The sequence below is a fragment of the Silurus meridionalis genome, chromosome 8, assembly GCF_014805685.1.
Source record: "Silurus meridionalis isolate SWU-2019-XX chromosome 8, ASM1480568v1, whole genome shotgun sequence".
Lineage (NCBI taxonomy): Eukaryota > Metazoa > Chordata > Actinopteri > Siluriformes > Siluridae > Silurus > Silurus meridionalis.
The window spans coordinates 16901645-16922533 of record NC_060891.1 but is presented as its reverse complement, the minus strand read 5'-3'; the positions used below and the strand labels follow the sequence as shown (position 1 = coordinate 16922533).

Below are 20889 nucleotides of genomic sequence, written 5' to 3'. Positions count from 1 at the left end.
ATGACTTCCTTGTTTTATAGTTAAGAACAAATTGTGTTCTACCCTGGCCACATGATGCCAGGAAACTCTTAATGTGGTTTCATATTTGGTTGTGTGCTGTTGGATTATTGCAAAAAATCCACTCTCAAATCCAGATTTTATGTATACTGTCTGTATTTTTTAACACAAATTCATCATAGGTCTGAGCAAACTCTACATAGATCAATATATTATTAGCGAATTTCCACTGAAGACTGTATATTCATGACAACTTGATTATTTCAGTAAGTTAGTTATGATTAAGCTCAGTCTTGAACAATGACAAATCCAATAAAATCAAACAATTTTAAAAGCAAAAAAAATTACATGCCAAAAATACATATAAAAATAGTTCCCATATATAGCTCTTTAAAATGTTGTTTTACAACACATTTGTTATAAGTAATGCAGTTTATATTCTTTGCAATAAATCAAATTTTAATACTTTTCATGATTTAACAAAAAAACTAAAATAATAGGCCTTTGTAGATCGTAATATATACTTTCAACAGTATTTCAGTTTAAAATGCAGTAATATCCCATTAAAATACCTTTGTGTATATTTTTCTCCTTTTGAATTTTGGAAGAACTATCTGTACCACCAGCAATCACCTCTCTTACAGCATATACAATTTCAGTGCAAAGAAGTTTTTTTTCTTCTCAAACATCCACACAATACATGAGTAAATTTAGCAGCTCTATCAAGCTATACAAAGACACAAACATGATCAGCTTGGATGCTAATCTAGTGGTCCCAGTCAGAGTAAAATCTTTAGATAACTCAAAATTGAAGACTGTCTAATGTAAAAACCAAGCTCACATAGGGGGAGGCCCATTTGTGTAGCTGAGCATAGGATGGAAAGAGTGGGCAAAGTTGTTAGACTGGGAACAGCTGTAGTCTTCCTCAGACATAGGCACCAGACAGGCCAAGGCCACCAATAGCAGCAATAGCAGCTGCATAGGCAGTGAGGCCCAAAGGACTCGTTGGAGGAAAGTTCTACACCAGGAGGGCTCCTTCTCCTCAGAATGGGAGGAATCGGATCCAGCGACGCTGAGAGACCTGCTCACATAAGGGACAAAACAGATCAGGTAGACACATTCCAATGCAAAGTTTAGCATATGAACTGGGCTAACTGTAGAGCCTTGATACTTCTTTTTATATTAATTTTTGGCTAATAAGAGCCAAGTGGATGCTGCATAAAATATATAAATCATACCCTGTGTTTTTTTCTGGCATTTTCTCTGTATTTATATATACTGAACTTGCCAGAATAAGAATCATGCACCATCAGGCAAAATGCATTAGTGGCTTTCTATTTAACCAAATAGCATTATCGCTTTTTCATACTGGTTTAGCTGCTTAAGCCAAAGACAAGTCTGAAGAAAATGCAGGGCTAAGCAACAAAAAAAGGTTTTTTTTAAAGTGTATTGTCATTCATATTCTGTTAATATTAGATATATTACAATGCATGCCAAAAGGAAGCTGTCCAGCAGTTGTTCTGAGAAAGCAGCTGCAGTGCCACATGTAGGGTTTTTTCAGAATATGAGCTTGCACTCATAATTTACCACCAGACAGTATCAGATTACCAGTTTATCAGTAATACAATCATTTTAGTAATCCTAAATAAATAATTCAAAATATAATTGCAGATACTAAAGCAAAAGTCTAAGGTTGTATCTAATTTTAAAATGTTCAACATAGTATTCATGTAAAAAACTTTACTTTTATGTTATACAGTTTAAGTGAAAGTATTCATTTATATATTGTGCATCATTTATAAATGTTCATTCTGGACTTTGAGGTGCTGGGGTCACTAAGCCTATATTCTACACTGTAATGACTTCAGCACTTGTTAATGCTTATAATGTCCCAACGTGCCAAACTATATACTCTGCAAATGAAGAATTGGGAGAATCAAACCACAGATGGCAGATAGGAAGGGGAGGAAAATGGTGGATTAGTTATTGAGAAGACATGAGAGACAAGAAAGAGAGTAAGAGAATAAGATAGGCTGCTGCCAAGACTTTGTTCATTGCAGACACTTGCTCGCCACAGTGATGAAAAAATGCTCAGCAGCAAGTCAACAATATTTTTCGGCCACAGATTATAAGCAGAAAAATATAGCATTTAGATGATACTGGAAGAAACTCGTAGTACAGTACATTTTCCTGGTGCATGTCCTCCTGCATGTAATCTGTCTAAAACTCCTAGCCTAAGCTGTGTCTAGAAGCACAGAAGATGATGGAATCCACAGACATGAGCCTTTAGCTAAATTCTGCAGTAGTACTTTAATAAATAAAGGTCATCTGACTGGCTTGGCATCAGTCACATGTACAATAGTTTAGTAAATGTTGAGATCAAGCCAGCAGATGACAACAGCTACAGTCAGGTCATGGGTTGAGTTCCATTATCTTCTATGTGCTCTAGAAACCAGGAGACAGGTACCTGTAGTGTGGACTGCTCACAGAGGGTCCAGGCTGTGACAGACTACTTTTGCCCCGTTTCTGTTTGCAATGAACAGGGGGGTAAAAGAAAGAAAGAATGTTTCAGTCCAGGCAAATAAAGGCAAAGCTACTGATGACAGAAACCCAAAAGAAGACCAGGAACTCAAATAAGAGGGTGACAGGAATTCTCTGACAGCAAAGAAACTGGTTCATCAAAGCACATTCTGGCAGAAAACCTTAAAATACTTAAACAGATTAATGAAATACTGGAACATTTACGTAAATTTTAGGACTAAAATGTGTATTATATATATTGCATAGAACTTTTGTGATTTAATATTACTGAACCAGTGTTCTTTGAGAGCTACTACATGGGAGAATAGATGGTCCATGAACACAAGGGAATGTGTTGAAAGAACAAAACAGGGGGTTGTAAAAAACAGAATCACATCATACGTGCTGAATGGGATTTAGAAGTGAAGGAAGATGGAAGTGTTGTGAATCTAGAGGGAAATTGATACTGCACAGAAATACTGTGGTGTCAAGCGTGTCTGGTGGCAACGTTCTAGGGACATCAGGAACACAAATAAAAATTCTATTGCCTTAATGTGATAGTCACGTTCATGTTTGCACAGCCCCACAGAACATTAGCATGGTGTGTTACCGATCGGTGGCGGCTGGGAGTGCTTCGTCCAGACACAGGACTCAAAGAACCGGATGTGTCCAGTTCATCAGCAGATGACCAAGAAGACAGATCCTGTCAGAAAGAAAATATATGGGGTAATGAATTAATTTATGGTGACCAATCTTCACTTAAACCTTAAGCAGGATACCGAAAATAACAGCTACATACATGGTTTGCTAAAGGATAAATCTCCATAATAGCATGCACATGAACAACCATATAAAACATAAATACATGTAAAGTTTGAGCAGCACTCGGTCGTAAAAGTTACAGTATAAAAAAAAACACTGCAACATGAAGGTAATGTATAATTCAGTATTTTGCTAGTTTAAATTATGTCCTGACCTGTTGACTGCTGTTAATGTCCAGAGTTTTCTCCAGCTCTCTGATGTCTCGTGTCACTTCTTTTAAAAGCATCTTAAGTCGATTGCCAATGACGTGCACCTTCTCTTTGGCTTCCAGGCACTCGCTGCCCTCTGAGTGGACCAGTAGCTGCAGAGACATGTCCTGCAATGAGGCCACCTTCAGCTGAGAGTCCAGCAGTTCCCGACGGATTTGCTGGTAGGACAAAGCAGAGATTCACTACCAGTTATAAATTTAAGAAAAAGTACATTCTGGGCACACTAATATTGATAGGCCATGCTATACCGAGAGGGCTTTATGATGATCGTGCAGAGCATCAGTGTCCTGACTATGATCGATGGGAACAATCTCATTTCTCCTGCGGTCAATATTCTCTATCCACAGCAAAAGACCGTGACTCATTTCATGGAAGTCCTGCAGAACAAACGGTTATAATCTACAGTCAGCATTTAATCTGACAAGATGCAACCCCTGAAAATGACTAAATCGCAGTTATTAACCACATCTTTTTAGAGCATTTAAATGTTTATTGTAATAGGAGCTGGCACATTTACCTGACATTGCATTAAAGCATTTTGGAGAGAACTTCTCCATTCGTCTAGAGAGCTGGTTAGCCGCTCCCAACGGTTATTCATCTCCTTCAGTCGGCCCTGCAGCTCTTGAGAATCCTCACTGTCTGACACAAACTCAGAACTGCATAGATTTATGGATAGCACTATTGCCTTCCGTTTATCCACAGCCTTCTGTAGTTCCTGTAAAGTAAAATGAGATTATTACTTAAGAAATATTGAAATATAAGAGAGAAAGATTTGACATGGATTATCGTTTCAGTGCAGTCATTTTGGGCACTTCGGGATGGATGACCTTGAGTTTCTTGATGCGCAACTCAATGGTGTGGATATCAGTGCTAGCATCCAGTCTCCGCTGTTGCTCTAGCTCTTCTTCAGCCTGGTCCAGCCAGGTCCATATGCTGTTAAGATCTGACTTAAATTGTTGCCACTGCTGCAGATTCTGTTTCATGCGTAGCTCTTTACTGAGAGCCTGTGCCTGCAGCAGTTCCCAGCGCTCAATTACACCTACAGGGCAGTGGCAAAGAGGGAAGGTATGGCAAAATGCACTGAGTAACATATATAAATATGAGTAACAACAAATACATGTAAACTATATCACATTGCACAAAAAAAAGTTAGTAGTACCAGAGGTCTGTGATTCTGAGCTGTTGGGGTTCGCGAACCCTGCCAGCTTGTGTTCTTCCTCCTTCAGATCACAGCCGACCCTCTTCATTGTGTCAATACTGTCACGACACTCCCCAAGCAAACGCATCTGCCAAATTCAGAGATAAATCTGTTTATTGAGTTGTTATTAAAACCTGACAGAACATTTGACTAAGTAATTGTATACTGTATTAATTTTGCTACAGCTTCTGAAGAAACAAAGTCGCTAAAGTACTTACATAGCCCAAGTAGGAGGCATCCAGCTCAGGGCCAGTAGGTGTGCGGCTCCGAATAATGTTTTCTGTCTGCTGGAGGTGGAAATGGCTGGTGTCAAGGGCCTTTGCAAACTGCCGAAAATGTGTCTCAATAGAAGCTGCCTCTCCTGTGGATGTGCCATCAAAGTTACCATCAAAGTCATTATGTATTTAAGCTTACACTGGGACAACTGCTGAAGCCAAACAATTGACAAAAATCACTGTTGTATGCCATGCTTTGGGATATAAATGTAAACATACATTTACAGTTAATCTCCACCAAAAATATATTACAGCTGTTTTGGGTTTGAACCGCAGTGAGTTTATGGGTATTGTTCATAACTCTCATACAACCAGCAAAACTTTCAATTTACATATAATTTATCGGCTATATATTCATAAATTATAAGTTGCAGTTGTGAGGGATTGTGAATGATACCCAAGTGTTTAGGAAATACACACAGAAGAAAAGAAAAACACCCGTAGCAAAATTAAAAAGCATCAATCACATATTATAAATTGACGTGCAGCAGGTTAAACTCTGAAAATCAACCCATAAGAAAACAAAGAAGGGGAGGTTAAGTATTGAAGATAACAGCAGCTATCTAAATGGCTGTGCTGTGATTTGGTTTGTGAGTAAAAACTGAAAAGAATCAAAGTTGGCAGGCTGTGAGTAAATCTCTCATACTGAGTTACGTGCCCCAGCCCGAAAGCATAGTGTGGCCCTCTGTTGCCTACCAGAGATGGATCTCAGTGTTTTCTCTGTTAGTTTTACATATGCCTCTGGGCTCTCTGGGATCACTACATCTGGAAAGAGACATACAATGCATACAGCAGAGTTTTGACAGTATGTCTTAAAATCAGACTACAGGAATTTACTAATAGATAGTTTTAAGGAGTTGACAAATATAATGTTACAAATGCTCAATTCAGAAGTTAGAAGTCAAATTAGGCCTGGGAAGAGCACTGGGGTGTTCTGTTACTACCTGAGATTGCTAATTATGAATCTTGCGATTTAAACATATCACTGTGCAGTTGTAATGTAATTTATACACTCTTGTTTATGGGCCTCTATCCTATTTACCTGAAGCTGATACAAAAGTATACACTGACCTAAGAGTGCAGATGCTGATCCATGAAGATCTGCAACATCGTTGCCCTCCTCTCCTTGCTCTGAGGATCTGGCGGTGATCTCAAGTCCACGACTAAGATCATAATCGTGGTCCCATTCCAGGGGGATAGAGTCAACACTAGCTGGCGTGTCTCGGCCTGACTGCTCAGCCTGAAGTGGCACAGCCAGGGAGGCTGATCGGCTTGAGGAGGGCACTGGGGAGACTTGACTATCACCTAGACGCTCACTCCATGTGAAGCTGGACACGTCAGCTGGTTCATCTAAATCATATTCCCGATCGGAGTAGGAAATATCTTGCTCATCATCTGTGAACTACAAATACACAGGACTAAATCTCATCCGGTGGAATACTGACAGTGAAGATACAAATTATTCAAGTACAAAAGATATCTACAAAACCTGTATTAATCTTAACAGGATTTTTTTTTATTTACCTGTACTGGTAGCCGCATGAGTTTCTTGTAGTAGCGTTCCACTCGTCCAAAAACCTCCTGGCAGTAGCGCTGTAACTCCTCCAACTCTTCTTCAATAACTGCAGCATCCAGAGGCTCACTCTTTTCTATCAATGCCTCCCCTCGGTGCAAAATGTGCTCAATTTTGGTTGTGTTCAGTGAGATCTCGTGCTGAAATGCCTGCATGGATGACGAAAGGAAGCAAAGACAAAAAACAAAAAAAAACTTGAACATGAGTAAAACCAGTAAATAGTTTACACTGATAATGTAGTGGAAGCTCACCCTGAGTTGTTTAATTTTGGCCGGGACATCAGACTCAGAGAAGTGCTCAATGTTAGTTAGTTGGAGGTCCATTTCTGTAAGCCACACCAGTATGCTGTCTCTGGCTGTCTCAAACTCCTCTCTTTGGCTAATAAAGTGCTGCAAAGCAAACAGGATACAGTCAAATTAAACAACTACTTAACCAGTTTTAGACATTTTAGATTTTTATTCTTCTATCAAATTAATATAAATTTAGTTCAAAGATTGAACTAAATGATTCAAATAAACTTAAATATTAGACTTGAACAATGAAATTGAATACTAGTTTTTTTTTTCCATATTCTACAAATTTGTGCTATTTTGTAGACTGCCAGATTACACCATTTATCAGTTTTGCAGTTTAAAACAAGGTGAATCTAACTAGTGCATTTCTTTGAATAAGTTTAATAGCTTTGAAAAATAATATAGTGATCCAAAGAAAAAACTTTGGCGGTTTAGCTTTGAATTAAACCATGAAAACTGGTGCTGAATAATTTTATTTTTTAACATCTTAAACACAGGGTTCTGGAACATCATGCATTAGAATATAATAATATGCAATACAAATCTAATTTTCTTTGTACACAAGCCATGTCTTAAATCAAAACCTAAACTGTAAAAAAAAAGTGCAGTAAGTGTACAGACCTTGAGTCGGCGCAGGATAGAGGATACTCTTCTCTGCAGGTTATCCCAGCGCTGGTTTCCGTTATGCGCCATCTCCCGTAGACGACAAGCTGCATCTGTGCGGTTCTCTCGTGCCAGCTGCCTGTACTGCTTATTAATAAGTTCAAGCTGGGTCAGGCTCTCATGCACCTGCCGCTGGAAAGCCTGGTTAAATGTAGGTAATCAGAAAATTGTTATTGTATGCATATTAAATATATATATATATATATATATATATATATATATATATATATATATATATATATATATATATATATATATTCAATATTGTTCTATTAAAAAAAAAAAAAAGCAGTGTGAGAGTAAAAGTAAAAGAACTAAACCAAACCTCAAATTTCTTCAGTTCCTCCTTGGCCACTGTATAAAGCACACCTGAAGAGTTTGGTAAGGCTGCTGTCCTTTCAGACATCGCTAACCAATCCTCAAAGTGGGAAAAGTCGTCCAGAAACTTCTGCCAGAGTCGCCAAGTCTCTTCAATCCTTCAAGACAAACAAACAGGGGAAGAAAATGTTACTGACCTGTAACTGTAGATGAATCACTTGTTTAAATACACCAGGATGCGTCCACATTAAAAAAATACACTTCATTATATATTCATCAATTAAACTAACTAAAATACTTTTTTTTTTAACTGTATAATGTATTTTCTCAGGTCAGCCAGTCTTACTTGAGCTTCCTCTCCATTGACATGGCACAGATGCTCCTCCAGCGGCGGTCCAGGCTGCGTGTGGCATGTTGGATTGATTCGCATTCCGCATCCGTGGCACAAGCATCACAATCATGAAGCAGCACCTCACAAAGGTTCAATACAGAAGCCACACCTGTGCTGTGCTTCTCTATGTCTCTCTGCAGCTCCTGAAAATAGTATATGAGTTGAAAAGTATATGAATTGGACAATGTTTAATAGGATGGTGGCAGGTCTAATATGAGCATGTGTAATTATACCTGCTGCAGATCCAGTTTTCTCTGGATCTCCTGAAAGTCACAGGTGTCGTAGACAATAGGACGAGAGAGCTCAGTCTCAATGTGGGCCAGCCAGGAACGCAGGCTGCTCATGTTCTTATCCAGCTGCTGCACAGCTACCAGAGTCTCCCTCAGTTTTTTTGTCCTGGTTATGCACAAGAGGATATAAGTCATACAAAACAATATACTTAACACCACTAGAAACAGATCTTTCTAATGCATTAGAGTTCTATATCAGGAAACACATATATTATTTAAATAAAATAATCATGCTTATAATATATAGTAAAGAAAGCACTGTTTCTGTAGACCAGACCTGGGCATTTTACGGCCCGCGGGCCACATTCGGCCCTTTGGGCATCCCTGTCTGGCTCGCAGTATGTCAGTCAAAAACACACATGCAATACAACTGTGTTGCTTTTATTTTGAAAAACCACGGCGTATTATTTACATATGGTCGTGCATATCTTCGTCTGTCTGCGACAGGTGATGCTAGCCAGCTACCCCTGGCCCCCCCAAAAAATGTCATCTCACATTAAAAAAAGAAAAGTTGATTCCGAATGCCACGTTTTCAACAAGACATAGACTGCTAAATATTTTTTTTACACAAGTCGCTGTGTTTAAGGATTACAATCTGAATCGCCACTACGTGACCAAACACGAGGAGAAATATAAGAGCTTATCTGACGAAGAGCACACAAAGGAGTCGGAGGCTTTGCTAGCCAAGCTGCAAACTTTTACGCTTCTTACAAAACTTTGCAAATCCAGATACAGATCCTCTATAACTGATGATCACCTCTCAGCTGTCTATCGCATAGCCACCTCAGACATTCAGCCAGATTTCAGTGCACTTGTTCAAGCCCAAGACAGACTGGATTTTTCTCACTGAACAAGTAAACTAAACTGAAAACATCAAAAGCACTTATTGCTTTTTGTATAAAGTTGTTCATTTGCTTATCTTTAACATACTGCAAAACACCTTTCAGTATTTGTGAAGATTAACAAGTTAAAAACAAAATGAAACAGTGATTTTTTTGTTTTGTTTTAAACTGTTTTATTACTTGCTCCACTCGCTTTATTACTTTACTTACTAGCAGCTTATCAAAATATATAATTTACAAGTTTTTACAATGGGAGAAAATTTATATTGAGCAGAATTCATTTATCATTATCATATAAGTTATCACTGGTTCGGCCCTCCAACACAGTTCAGATTTTTCATGTGGCCCCCTATAGAAATGAATTGCCCAGCCCTGCTGTAGACTGTGTAGTCTTACCTAGCACAGATTAGGTCAAGCAGGTGTTGCCACCGATCGCTGACCTTGATGAGTTTGTGTTCAATTTCGGAGGCTTTGCTTTCATGGCTAGCTCGGACTAAACGCTCTCCCATTTGCTGCAGCTGTAACTTATCCTCCTGAGCAGCTGTTAGCTCTTCCTGATAGTCCTTTAAGCATATACAGAGAGATAGATAAAGTCATTTATAAGTGATTATAGAACATACTGGAACTGTTACTGTCACTTTAGTTCTTTACTCCGTACTTCCATGTAACATATTTGTGAAGTAAACTGAGTTACCTTTCTGAGTTTCTCAATCAACTCTTCAATGCTGATGTCACCATTCTGGGAGACCCTGTTCTCAATATGTGTTAGCCACTCACATAACTCTTTGTACTTCTCATTAAAGATGGCCCACTCATTCAGCTTCTCACTCACCTGCTGTCTGCGCAAAGACAACTGCAGAGACAAATGACAAATTCTTCATGAAGTAAAAAAATTAGCAAATTATTTTCATATGTTTTTCCGCAATATATACATACCTATACAATTGTTCAAAAGAAATTATAAAATAGATCACGGCAGATGAGTGAAGATGCAGTAGGTTGAGTAGGAAGTGTAAAGATGATTTGTCTTTGCTCATATACTGTAGCTTCCTGTGATATCAAAAGTGTGCACACATCCTGTGGTCTATAGATACATGTACCGGATGCCACTCAAGCTAACCGACAGGAAGGCCTTTTTTTAACTGCACATCTTGCTTTCAGTTTTAGATTTAATTACTCTGCATAACCTTTTTAGTTGATATGAACTGGAATAAAATGAAACTAAATACATTTTTATTAAAGAAAATTAATTTGCATGTGTATGTGTGTATGCTTGTGTGTAACATATTTTATATATATATATATATATATATATATATATATATATATATATATATATATTTATAAGGGCTGCAACAACTATTCAATAAAATCTATAATAATTGATAATGAAATTCGCTGTCAATGAATGCTGTTATCGGTTTTTTTTTCTGCTCAGATAACGGGTTAGCATGACAGCAAAGTAACACAGCCGCTTGCGAAATGGCAACGAGTACGGGTCAACCGGCAGCAGGAGAAGAAAACACACCAGTGTCAGGGATGAAGGCTAAACATCAACATGGTAAGCAAAAACTGTGTAACCTCATTATGTGAAAATAGTGTAGTTTAATGAAGTGCTATTGTGTAAACTGTTTGTTTGCTAATTTCGGCACAGTCACACTGAATCTGTTCTGTCGAGACTCGCGATCATTGCCTCGCTCGCGACACAGCGATGGATTTAATTAAAACGGTGCAAACAAACACTAAATCTAAAAGCAGCAAATAAAAGAAACAGCCACTGTTATGGCTTTCAGCTAATGCTTATGCATTTTTACATTTGCTGCGTTTCTCTGTTCCATTCTCTTTTTATGGAATTTTGTTTACTAAATGTGATTTACTACGGTTTTACTACATTCAAATACTTGTTTTCAATGTTTGTATATTTAATTTATGCACAAATCATTTAATTATTATACAAAATTTAATGTATTATATATTGTAAATGCTTATATCTTCACAACTGATCAAAATGTCTGTGTATTTTCTAAACATAAATTGTCAAAACAATCTTGTATTAAAGTACTCGAGCTATTAGTACTCACTTTAACTGACCTTTTAGTAAGAATTAAAACCACCAGAAATAAACTCCCTGAAACAGATCTCACACATGGTACAACATCACCACCTACTGGTGACTAAGCTATTTACATTTATTTATACAGTGAAGAATTACAGTCATTCTCAGGTTCTCATTTGGAACCTAAATAACAACAAATTGCGGATTATTTTAAAATTAGCGGGAATCCTCAACGGGACGTTGTTCAGGAACGTTAGGAATAACATTTTAAACTATGTATTTGGTCAAATCTGTACACTAATACGTTTATAAAGTAATCCTATATGGTAAATATAAACCAAAATATATTTGAAAATATATTTTAGGATCAAGAAAATACATTTCCAACCTTACAGTCGAATGAGGATGTATATATAATCTTCCTTGCTTTGTTTGTGAAATGTGTTACTGTACATCTACATGTTTTAGACATAAAACTGTAGGGAGATGGTGGTCAGTGGCATTTGGACTTTGGTTCAGGAGGTCATAGCTGGGCCCCTGAGTAAGGCCCTTAAGCCTCCCCTGCTCAGTCACTCTGTATAATGGCGTCCGCCAAATGCCATAAATGTAAATAAAACAAACATTTTCTTAAAATGTTTTATGTGAATGTATTTTCTTGGATGGAACCCGATGGAGGGCAAAATACATTTTTAAATATAAAATCTATTTTCAAAAATATACAAAAAATGTGCAAAATTTGTAAATATATTTTGAAATATATTTAAGCTAATATATTTTTTGACCATTTTTTTTATATTAAAAAAAAAAATGTTATATATGAGTGAGGGAACTTCTCTTTGCAGTGGGTGCAGACTCCAAGTCCTGACCAGATTCATTGTGACATAATAATTGACGCGATTGTACAAATGAGCGGTAATAAAAAAAAAAATAAAAAAACAAGATCTACTTTCGAAAAAACATTTTTTACATGCCCCGTGCCCCCTTCCCAGGCTGCCCATGTTGCCTCTGGCCAAATCTGCCACTATCAAGCTGCAATCAAAACAAGTTTATAATGGAGCACGCTCTGATTGGTGGCTTGCTGTGTGATTAAACAGTTAAGGTTTTATCCACTCATAAACAAAAAGAAAACGACCGATTTGTCGAAATGTAGTTAAGTAAAAAGTAAAATATTTGACTTTGAAATGTAGTGAAGTGAAAGTAAAAGTCTTCCCAAATGGAAATACTTGAGTAAAGTACAGATAGTGAAAAAAACTACTTAAGTACAGTATAAATTACATTTACTTCTTTACAGTTCATCACTGTCTGTTGGACAATAAAAACGGGTAATTACCTGGTGACAAATTTCCTCCCACTGGCGCTGCAGCAGTTCAATGCGTTCCTGCAGCACACACAGGTCTTCACTGCTAATATAGCTTGAAAGAGATTCTCTCAACACTGTCAGATGAGCCAAGTCCTCTGTCCAACCATCAAACATGCTCTCCAAATCCTGCATTTAAAAGAAGAGTTAGTACTATATAAAAAGTATATGATGTATCTGTCAGTATTTGAAAAAAAAAAAAGAAGACTTTGACAGTTAGATTTTTCTATTAATATTAACATTAATTACATATCAATATATCAACAGTAAAGTCTTATTAGAACCTTAGGTCATTTCATAGTATTGAACTAGTATTGAAAGTGATACCTTGCATCGCATCTGTTCGGCCTGCAGCTCTTCATGGTGATCTGGTAGAGGCTGAGAGAGTTGACGCTTAAAAGCCCGCAGTTTCTCCTGAGACCCTCCAATGCCTTCCTCACATCTCTGCCAATCCTGCGCTCAAAGATTTTTATTTAGTCAGTTTTTTCTGCTCTTGACTTACAGAAAATTCAGAGCAAAAAAGAAAAACTACTGTTATCTTGCAATCATAGAAAAAAATCCCCCTAAAGTGCAAAAACTCTATAGTATAACGAGGGAGTACTATATTGTATAGTGCTATACCCTGAGAAGGACAGCCAGCTCTCTTTTTTGCTCCTCAATGCAAATGTTGGCATGTCTCCAGCACTCATGTATGCTGAGCAGCTCCTCATGTAGGGATACTTCTGCCCGACTATCTGCAGAGAGCAATAGCTGCTTTCCAGCCTCCACTGTCAGGATGTAACTGCCTTGCTGCCTCTGCAACACCTTCTCTTTCAGCTACAGTGAGAACAGTATGACAGTAAAAATTGAGGGTACATAGTTTTAAATATTTTTTGTTTCATTTTGTTTTATTTTATATACAGTTTTTGTTTTCCATTTCATTATATATAATATGTCACAAAATTAGATACACCCCTCACATTTTAGCAACCATTTCAGTATATCTTCTCAAGCGACAATACTATACAAATGAAACTTGGATACATTTTAGAGTAGTCAATGTGCAGCTTGTATAGCAGTATAGATTTACTGTTCTCTGAAAATAATGCACCGGTTTTCATCGCTCTGGTTACCTGCACAGCATCCAGCAAAGCTCGGGCATGCTGCAGCGATACTGTAGTTCCAGGCTGCAAAACATCGCTATGCTGTGAGATCTCAGCCAGCCATTTGCGTAGCTTTTCAAGCATCTCTCTGTAGCGCTGCCACTGGCGAAGCAAGCTGTCTATGATGCCCCTCCGCTGTTGTGCCCGTCTCACCACCCCTTGCCACTGGTTACTTAATAGGGCCAACTTTAGCTTGAACTCATCCCTGCAAACAAGAAAGCGAGTATATCATATATCTGATGTATAAAATGTCAATAATTAATCATCAAATCTCTTCAAACAAACATATTTACCTGTCGTCCACCTGTCCATGCTCGAGCATATGCTGTCCATCACTGATGATAGAGTGAAGGATCTGCTGTCTACTGAACATCTCTGCCTGGAACAACTACATTACAAAAGATAAAAGTTGTTTATTAAACCTTTAAAGATAAATTGCTCTGTCACTATACTCAGAGCTAATTTTGCACTTTTTTCTATTTAATGGTTGTTGTTTTTTTTTTTACAACAATAAGCATGGACTGGTGTGCTATACAATTTAGATTTGTCATGCAACTTGTTTATAAATAGCACTTTAATAAAACCTGATCAGTTGCATATTGATACAGTTATCCAATCAGCTAATCATGTGCCAGCAGCACAGTGCAGAAAGCTATGAAAATTCAGGTCAAGATCTACAGTTGACATTCACATCAAACTTTGGGGAATATTGGGGCAAATTCTGCCTTAACCATCTCTAGAGTTAAACAGAATAGTGCACTGAGGCTGAGGCTGGCATGGGCATGACCTAAAAATGGTTTGTTGAAAAAAGACCAGGTCTTTTATCTAATATTTAACTGTCTAGTTTCTTGAACCTGGGCCCATGATAGCCTTAGGTTCTTGTTCTTAGCTGAGAGGAGTGAAACTAGTTTTGGTTTTCTGCTGTTCTAGTCTATCCACCTCAAGGTTTAATGGCTTATACATGTTAAGTTGTGATATGTGGTTATAAAAAGTTATTATCTTAGTTAATGTATTCTACTGTATTGATACTTCAAAAGCTATATTTTCTCCAACTGCTCTTATCAAAAAGGTCACTTGTTTTTTTTTTTTTAGAGACTTTTGTGTGTGAAAATCCGGAAATATCAGCAGCTTTTGCAACCAGCCCATCTGGAACCAGCAACCATGCCATAGTTAAACTTGCAGCTCACACTTTCCCCCATTCCGATGCCCCATTACTTGAAGTACTTGACCTGTGACTGCATGATTTTATGCATTCAGTTGCTGCCACATAATGGCTATGATTTGATATCTACATAAATAAGAGCAAATACACTTGATCCTATTAAAGTGAATGATAATGTATATGTATAAATATACAAATACAATGCATACATAAATTATAAACCAATATGTATGACATACCTCATGAGTTCTCTGTTGCTCCAGTAAGCTCTGGAAGTTTCCGGAAATCTCCACAGTTAGCTTTTCCTCCGTCTGCTCCAAAAACTCCATCCACGTCTCACACTTCTCCAGAAATGTCTGCTGCTGCAGTAGGGTAGCCTGCAGCTTACTGTAGAAAAAGTTTCATTTATTAAGATGGCCAAGTCCTGCTAAAATATAAATCCTTAGTGTGATTAGTTTTTATACAAAGAACCATAATAATATTTTCTAGTGCATACCTGAATCTCTCAGTGGTCTGGGCTGATATCATGGTCCAATTCCTGTTCAAGTTCTGCATGTGTTTAATCTCTGAATCATTAAGAGGCAGCCTGTAGGCCAGCTCATTAACACGCTCCAGGTCTGAGGACATGCTACTAAACTTCAGCATCTGTTTCTTGAGCTCTTCCATTCGGCCCTGTATGACAAACTCGTCACAGGATCCACTTGGATCTTGAACCTTTAGAACCTCCTCAGCTTCAACTGTCCACCGGCTAAGAATGCTCAGCTGTTCATTGAAGGTCTCATAGTCCTGCATTCCTGCCTGTATTTATTGAGAGCTGTCATTACAAATAATGCACATCTACACATTGTTATAAAAAAAAAAAATCCAGCAATAGACACTGAACCTGAAGGGCAGCCTGCTGACGAATGAGAGTCTGATCCATAGAGTTAAGACGCTGAGAAAGAAACTGGTGGTCTGACTGGATGGAAGCTGCAGCTGATGTGTCCACCTGCTGTTTGAGCTGTTCCCCCAGCTCCAGCAAAACCTGCAGAGAGGCTTTTACTGGAGCTTGAGATCGTAGCAACTCCTGGTGAAATTGACCATAAAGATACAACACATAAAATGAGTTAATGTTAATGATTTAACATTAATGACATTTATATAAAAACTAACTTATAAAGTTTATAAATTGTAAATTTAGGACATATCATTATGGGGCAACCACAGAAATGCATCTAAGCATCTAAGCACACATATTAAATAATAAATAGGCCCTAACTCTAAAAGTCTCTGACAACACTTTTAACATGCAATCATTCCAATCGCATACAAGCATTCACACCAATAAAGAAACTGTCCAACGTACAGTACAGTCTTGAATCCAGGTAGACACCTCGTCCTCTGCAATGTCTTTTTTGTTTGCTATCTTCAGAAGCTGCTCTGCTTTGACCTCCAGGCTTTGGATGTTGCCATTGTTCTGCTCATACAGGTCCCTATAGCTCTTCCACAGCTGCAGCAATGCTTTACTGCTCTTCAATCGTTCCACTATCTCTTCTAACAGGCTGCTCCACCTGGCATTAATGTCTTTAAGGGTGTTGTTCAGAGAGTCAGACACAGATGGATGGCATTCCTTTAGAAGTTGATGTGTAACTGCTCCAAATTTCCTCAGACTGCTCTCCTGCTTCTTTAGCTCTTCTTGCAGATTCTGATAAATGGAAAAAAAAACTTCAGTGTTTTTTTTTTTTTCTTTCTAATATGCATTTAACATTATATTTTTGGCATGTGCACATTTAAATTAGAATTTTTAAAAAGATTGTTACCTGCAGACTGTCCACCTGGAGCTGCACAGCATCCAGAGATCCAGTGAGCAGTCTAAATCGAGACACAGAGTACCTCCCCTCTGTCAGGTAGCTGTTAATCTCTTCAGCTGCCTGCCTGTACTGACTCCACTGCTCTGATACTGACTTCAGGCTGATCTTTAGTTGTCCAATCTGTAAAGCACACCTGCTAGTTTTACTCTGATTGCACATAAACACATTGTACATAAATATGCGTATCATATGGTAGAATTATAATTTGAAAAATAACATACTAAATGGTCAAGATTGGCCCAAGTGTGATTTAGTGCCTGAAGAGTTTCCATGACAACAGCACAGGCTTCATCTGTTTTGTTTTGGACAAGAGCACAGGCCTGCTCTTCAACTTTCTCCACCTCCCTCTCCTTTTCCTTGACCATTAATTCCATCTCCTATGTGCATGTATATAAAATAAAATTGAGAGAAATGCAAAAATGAGAGAATCAAGATATTCATAAACACATACAGGATTCTTAAACCTAAGTGAATCTGAAACTTTCCAATGTTCATTCATGAAGTGATGAATAATGAACTGAACAATCAGCTATTTTACTTTAGTGTATACTTTACATTACAATATGGTTTTACCTGGCAGTCTTTAAGCGCATTTTGCACCGAGGGAAGATCCTCAATTTTGTGTTTCCTCTTCAGTCGCTCATCCTGAGCACATAGCCAGGCTTTAAGGCCCTCCACATTGCTTTCATAGTCTAGCCAGGACTGCAGCAAGCCCTCCAAGTGCTCAACCTGAATAAACACATCTTATACATAAATTGACTAAAAAACCTATTCACTAATTTACAGCACATTAGAAACCAGCAGAAGACATACCCTTTCTGTTATCCGAGCCTGTAGGATTTGCCAGCAGCGGTTCATGGCTCCCAAACTCTCTGCAAAGTCGGTCTTATCACTACGCTTGCTCTCCACATCCTGCCCACTGATTTGCAGAACTGACTGGTTCACAAAGTCCACAGTCAACTGCTTACAGTTCACATCTACACGAAAACCCTACAGATCAGAGGAAAATGGTTAGTTAAATCTAAAAATAAAGTGTGTGAGCAATAGGATTTTGTTTTGGTGCAGGTATCAACATGTAAATACTATTACAGGACTAAGTTTAAATTTCAAAATTCTTAAAATAATGATGGCAGCACAGAATCTAGTAAATAGTATCTAGTATTTTTGTTTTGAACTTACTTTATAGCGTTGCAAGTACTCCTGGATAACTTTTGACCCCACAGCTCCTTTAAGGTTTTCTTCATCCTCCTCCATTACACTCTCCATCAGTGAGATCCAGTTTACAAGTTCAGTAATGGCATTGCATGAAGCTAACTTGTCCATTTGAGACTGGGACAGGAAGCAAACATTTTTTGTCAGGCATTATTGCAAGTGAGCAACAGGAACATTATTGCATAAGAACAATTAGGACTTAACAAGTGATATATGGTGGTGCAGGACATTACCTGATGCAGTTTTTCTTGCACAACAGGGATACGAGTGAGCAGCTCAGACCACTGAGCTTCCACGCGAGCTAACTCTGCCCTGAGAATGCCTGTGTCTGCCTTTTTCAACCTCAGCAGCTGGTTCCCTTCATTAAATACTGAGGCTTTCAAACTGGAGTGAGCCTCAACTTCCTTACTGAATTCCTAAAGGTAAGAACATTTTACATGTTACACAAACTATCGTAACCAACAAAGTTACGTACTTTAGGGTTGCAGATTTACATTCTATTTAAAGATACATATTTAGACAGGTTCGATTTTAAAGTCTGTGAATGCATATTGGTTTTAACTAAATTGTTACTAACCAAGAAAGCTGACAGGTGGTCTTTAACCGTCTCCAGCTCTTCAGGCACAATTACTGACTGATTGTTCCAGAATTCAAGACGTTCCAAAGCATCCTGTAGCCATTCATTTAGCTCAGAAGATTCAGTTTGATATCTGAGAAAAAAAAATCATCATGTATTGTTTGAACTTTAAAACTTAAAAAATAAAAAAAACTTTAGAATAAATGGTTGTGTCATTCTAGACCTGATCCAGTGTTTGAGAATCGACTCCAGTCGCTGCAGTTCCTTATTGACATTGGTGGTGTTGCTTAGCCAGTGCTCCCCCAGCAGGGTAAGCTGGTTCTCCAGAGTGTGGCAGGCCACGGATTGCAGTAGAGACTTGCCCTCCTCTAATACCTTATGAAGCTTGTGTTGGTGCTCTGCCAAAATGGACTTCAGGCCCTATGTAGATAATAAATAATGAGTACCCTAAATGATACCGTATTAATTTATTTATTCAATCGTTTATCTGCATTTGCCTGATCAAGATCACTATGGATTCAGCACCTAGGGCTGGAATGCATCATAGAGGATCACAAGTCCCTCACAAAATCCTGCATTAGAACAGAAATTAGTTATATGAGATGTAGAAAAAAAAATCTATGCTTATGTACCTGATATAGATCTATTCTTTCAGTTAACCTCTCCTCTGTCTCCTCCAACAGGGGAACAGCAGGCATGCGGCCCTCTACTGCCTCCAGATGCCGATTCAGACATTGATAATCCAGGAGCATACGACTCCATGTCTGTAAGCACATATACACAGATTTAAAACAGGGAAGCAAAATAAAACAATAAGATTGAGAAATTATTTTAACTTACTATATTTACATTTATATTAACTCACCTCAAGGATGAACTCAAGTTTGACTCCTTTCTTGTGAGCCTGTTTAAGAACCTCCTGAGCTTGTGCCAATGTGTCCTCTAGAGCTTGACTCTCTTGTGGCATGACAAAGGCACTAATTTTCTTGTAGAATGTCTCGGTTAAGACCATATGCCATTCCAACCCTTGAAAGAACTCCTAAAAAAACAAAATATTAAACACATATTTTAAGGATTTACTGCCACCCAATAAGATCTTTACTATCATAGTCTCTACCTGTGTCACAGCATTTCAACAACTCAACAAAAAAAACATAGCTTGCCTTGTGTTTGTCTAACAAAGTCTGGACTTCTTCCACTGAGCCAGCAATTATCTTCTGGTCAGCAGCCATCTTGTCCTGAGCAGTATCCACCAAATCCACCAGGTCTTGTAATGCTCGTTCATACTGGCTCTTTAGAGCCATGCTCTGGTTCAACCCACTCCGGCGAGAGCCCACCATCATAACCAGCTCTTCATAAGTGTCCTATAATTTATAACATAGACAGGAAATGTAGCTCTATAAAGACTCCACTTCCAGAAAATATCATTTTTTTGTAATTTTATACAATTCCATGTATGGGCCAGTACCTGGAGTTTCATCAGTTCATTGTTAGAAATCTGGTCTGGCTGCAGAACCGCTCCTCTGTTTTTTAAATCTGTAATTTTATGCTCCAACTCTCTAAGAGAATCTTCCACTTCAGTAATCGTCTGTTAAGGAAAAGATCACATATAGAACTTAAAAAGTAATAACGATGTAATGACAGTCATTTATTAACAGAAATGAACTGTAAAGTTTTTTCTACCTCTAGTTGTTTATCTGGTGGGCAGTCAAGGATCCCTGCTAGCTTCTGTAGAACATGAAATTTGCTCTCACTTATGTCACAGAAGACACGCTCCAGCTCAGTCTGTAAAAAACCAAACAGATAATAGTATGTAATGAAGCCCATCTCATGGTCTGATGGATGGAATATTTTAGGTTTCGCACCAGCTCTAACTAAGATAGCTTTTAACCTGGAATGCTGCGAGATCCTGCATCCTATTTCTCATGTTCTCACAGCGACGATCTACTGCTGAGTCTAATGTTTCCAGTCGCTGAGACAGGCAGTTCAGAGTGTCATCCATCAGGGTATGCTTTTCTCTAGGCAACCCTGCTACACTCTCTAGTAGTCCTCGGATGTGGCCTACTTCACCTGTGACCTCGGCCATGTCTTTTCCTAAAGCCTGAAACACAGACAAATTACATATAGTTTGTAAAATCTAAC

The 20889-nt window shown here is 38.1% G+C and overlaps 1 protein-coding gene across 1 annotated transcript in view; it reads right to left on the bottom strand.

The window, feature by feature from the left end:
• Nucleotides 1–135: 135 nt before the first annotated feature.
• Nucleotides 136–20889, bottom strand: part of syne1b (spectrin repeat containing, nuclear envelope 1b) — an 82236-nt gene continuing 61482 nt past the window's right edge. Inside the window, 42 exon segments of the mRNA XM_046855724.1 lie at nt 136–1078; nt 2465–2523; nt 3128–3220; nt 3494–3706; nt 3797–3925; nt 4066–4263; nt 4376–4587; nt 4708–4834; nt 4965–5107; nt 5718–5786; nt 6093–6423; nt 6546–6743; nt 6846–6983; nt 7509–7691; nt 7876–8026; nt 8215–8402; nt 8493–8655; nt 9788–9954; nt 10086–10244; nt 12778–12933; nt 13132–13257; nt 13426–13620; nt 13917–14151; nt 14240–14334; nt 15348–15495; nt 15605–15906; nt 15992–16174; nt 16454–16792; nt 16908–17078; nt 17180–17335; nt 17532–17687; nt 17772–17948; nt 18138–18287; nt 18404–18586; nt 18748–18880; nt 18971–19167; nt 19380–19511; nt 19613–19786; nt 19911–20111; nt 20216–20335; nt 20431–20532; nt 20639–20848. Coding sequence (XP_046711680.1) covers nt 835–1078; nt 2465–2523; nt 3128–3220; nt 3494–3706; nt 3797–3925; nt 4066–4263; nt 4376–4587; nt 4708–4834; nt 4965–5107; nt 5718–5786; nt 6093–6423; nt 6546–6743; nt 6846–6983; nt 7509–7691; nt 7876–8026; nt 8215–8402; nt 8493–8655; nt 9788–9954; nt 10086–10244; nt 12778–12933; nt 13132–13257; nt 13426–13620; nt 13917–14151; nt 14240–14334; nt 15348–15495; nt 15605–15906; nt 15992–16174; nt 16454–16792; nt 16908–17078; nt 17180–17335; nt 17532–17687; nt 17772–17948; nt 18138–18287; nt 18404–18586; nt 18748–18880; nt 18971–19167; nt 19380–19511; nt 19613–19786; nt 19911–20111; nt 20216–20335; nt 20431–20532; nt 20639–20848 — 7206 coding nt within the window. The 3' untranslated portion in view covers nt 136–834.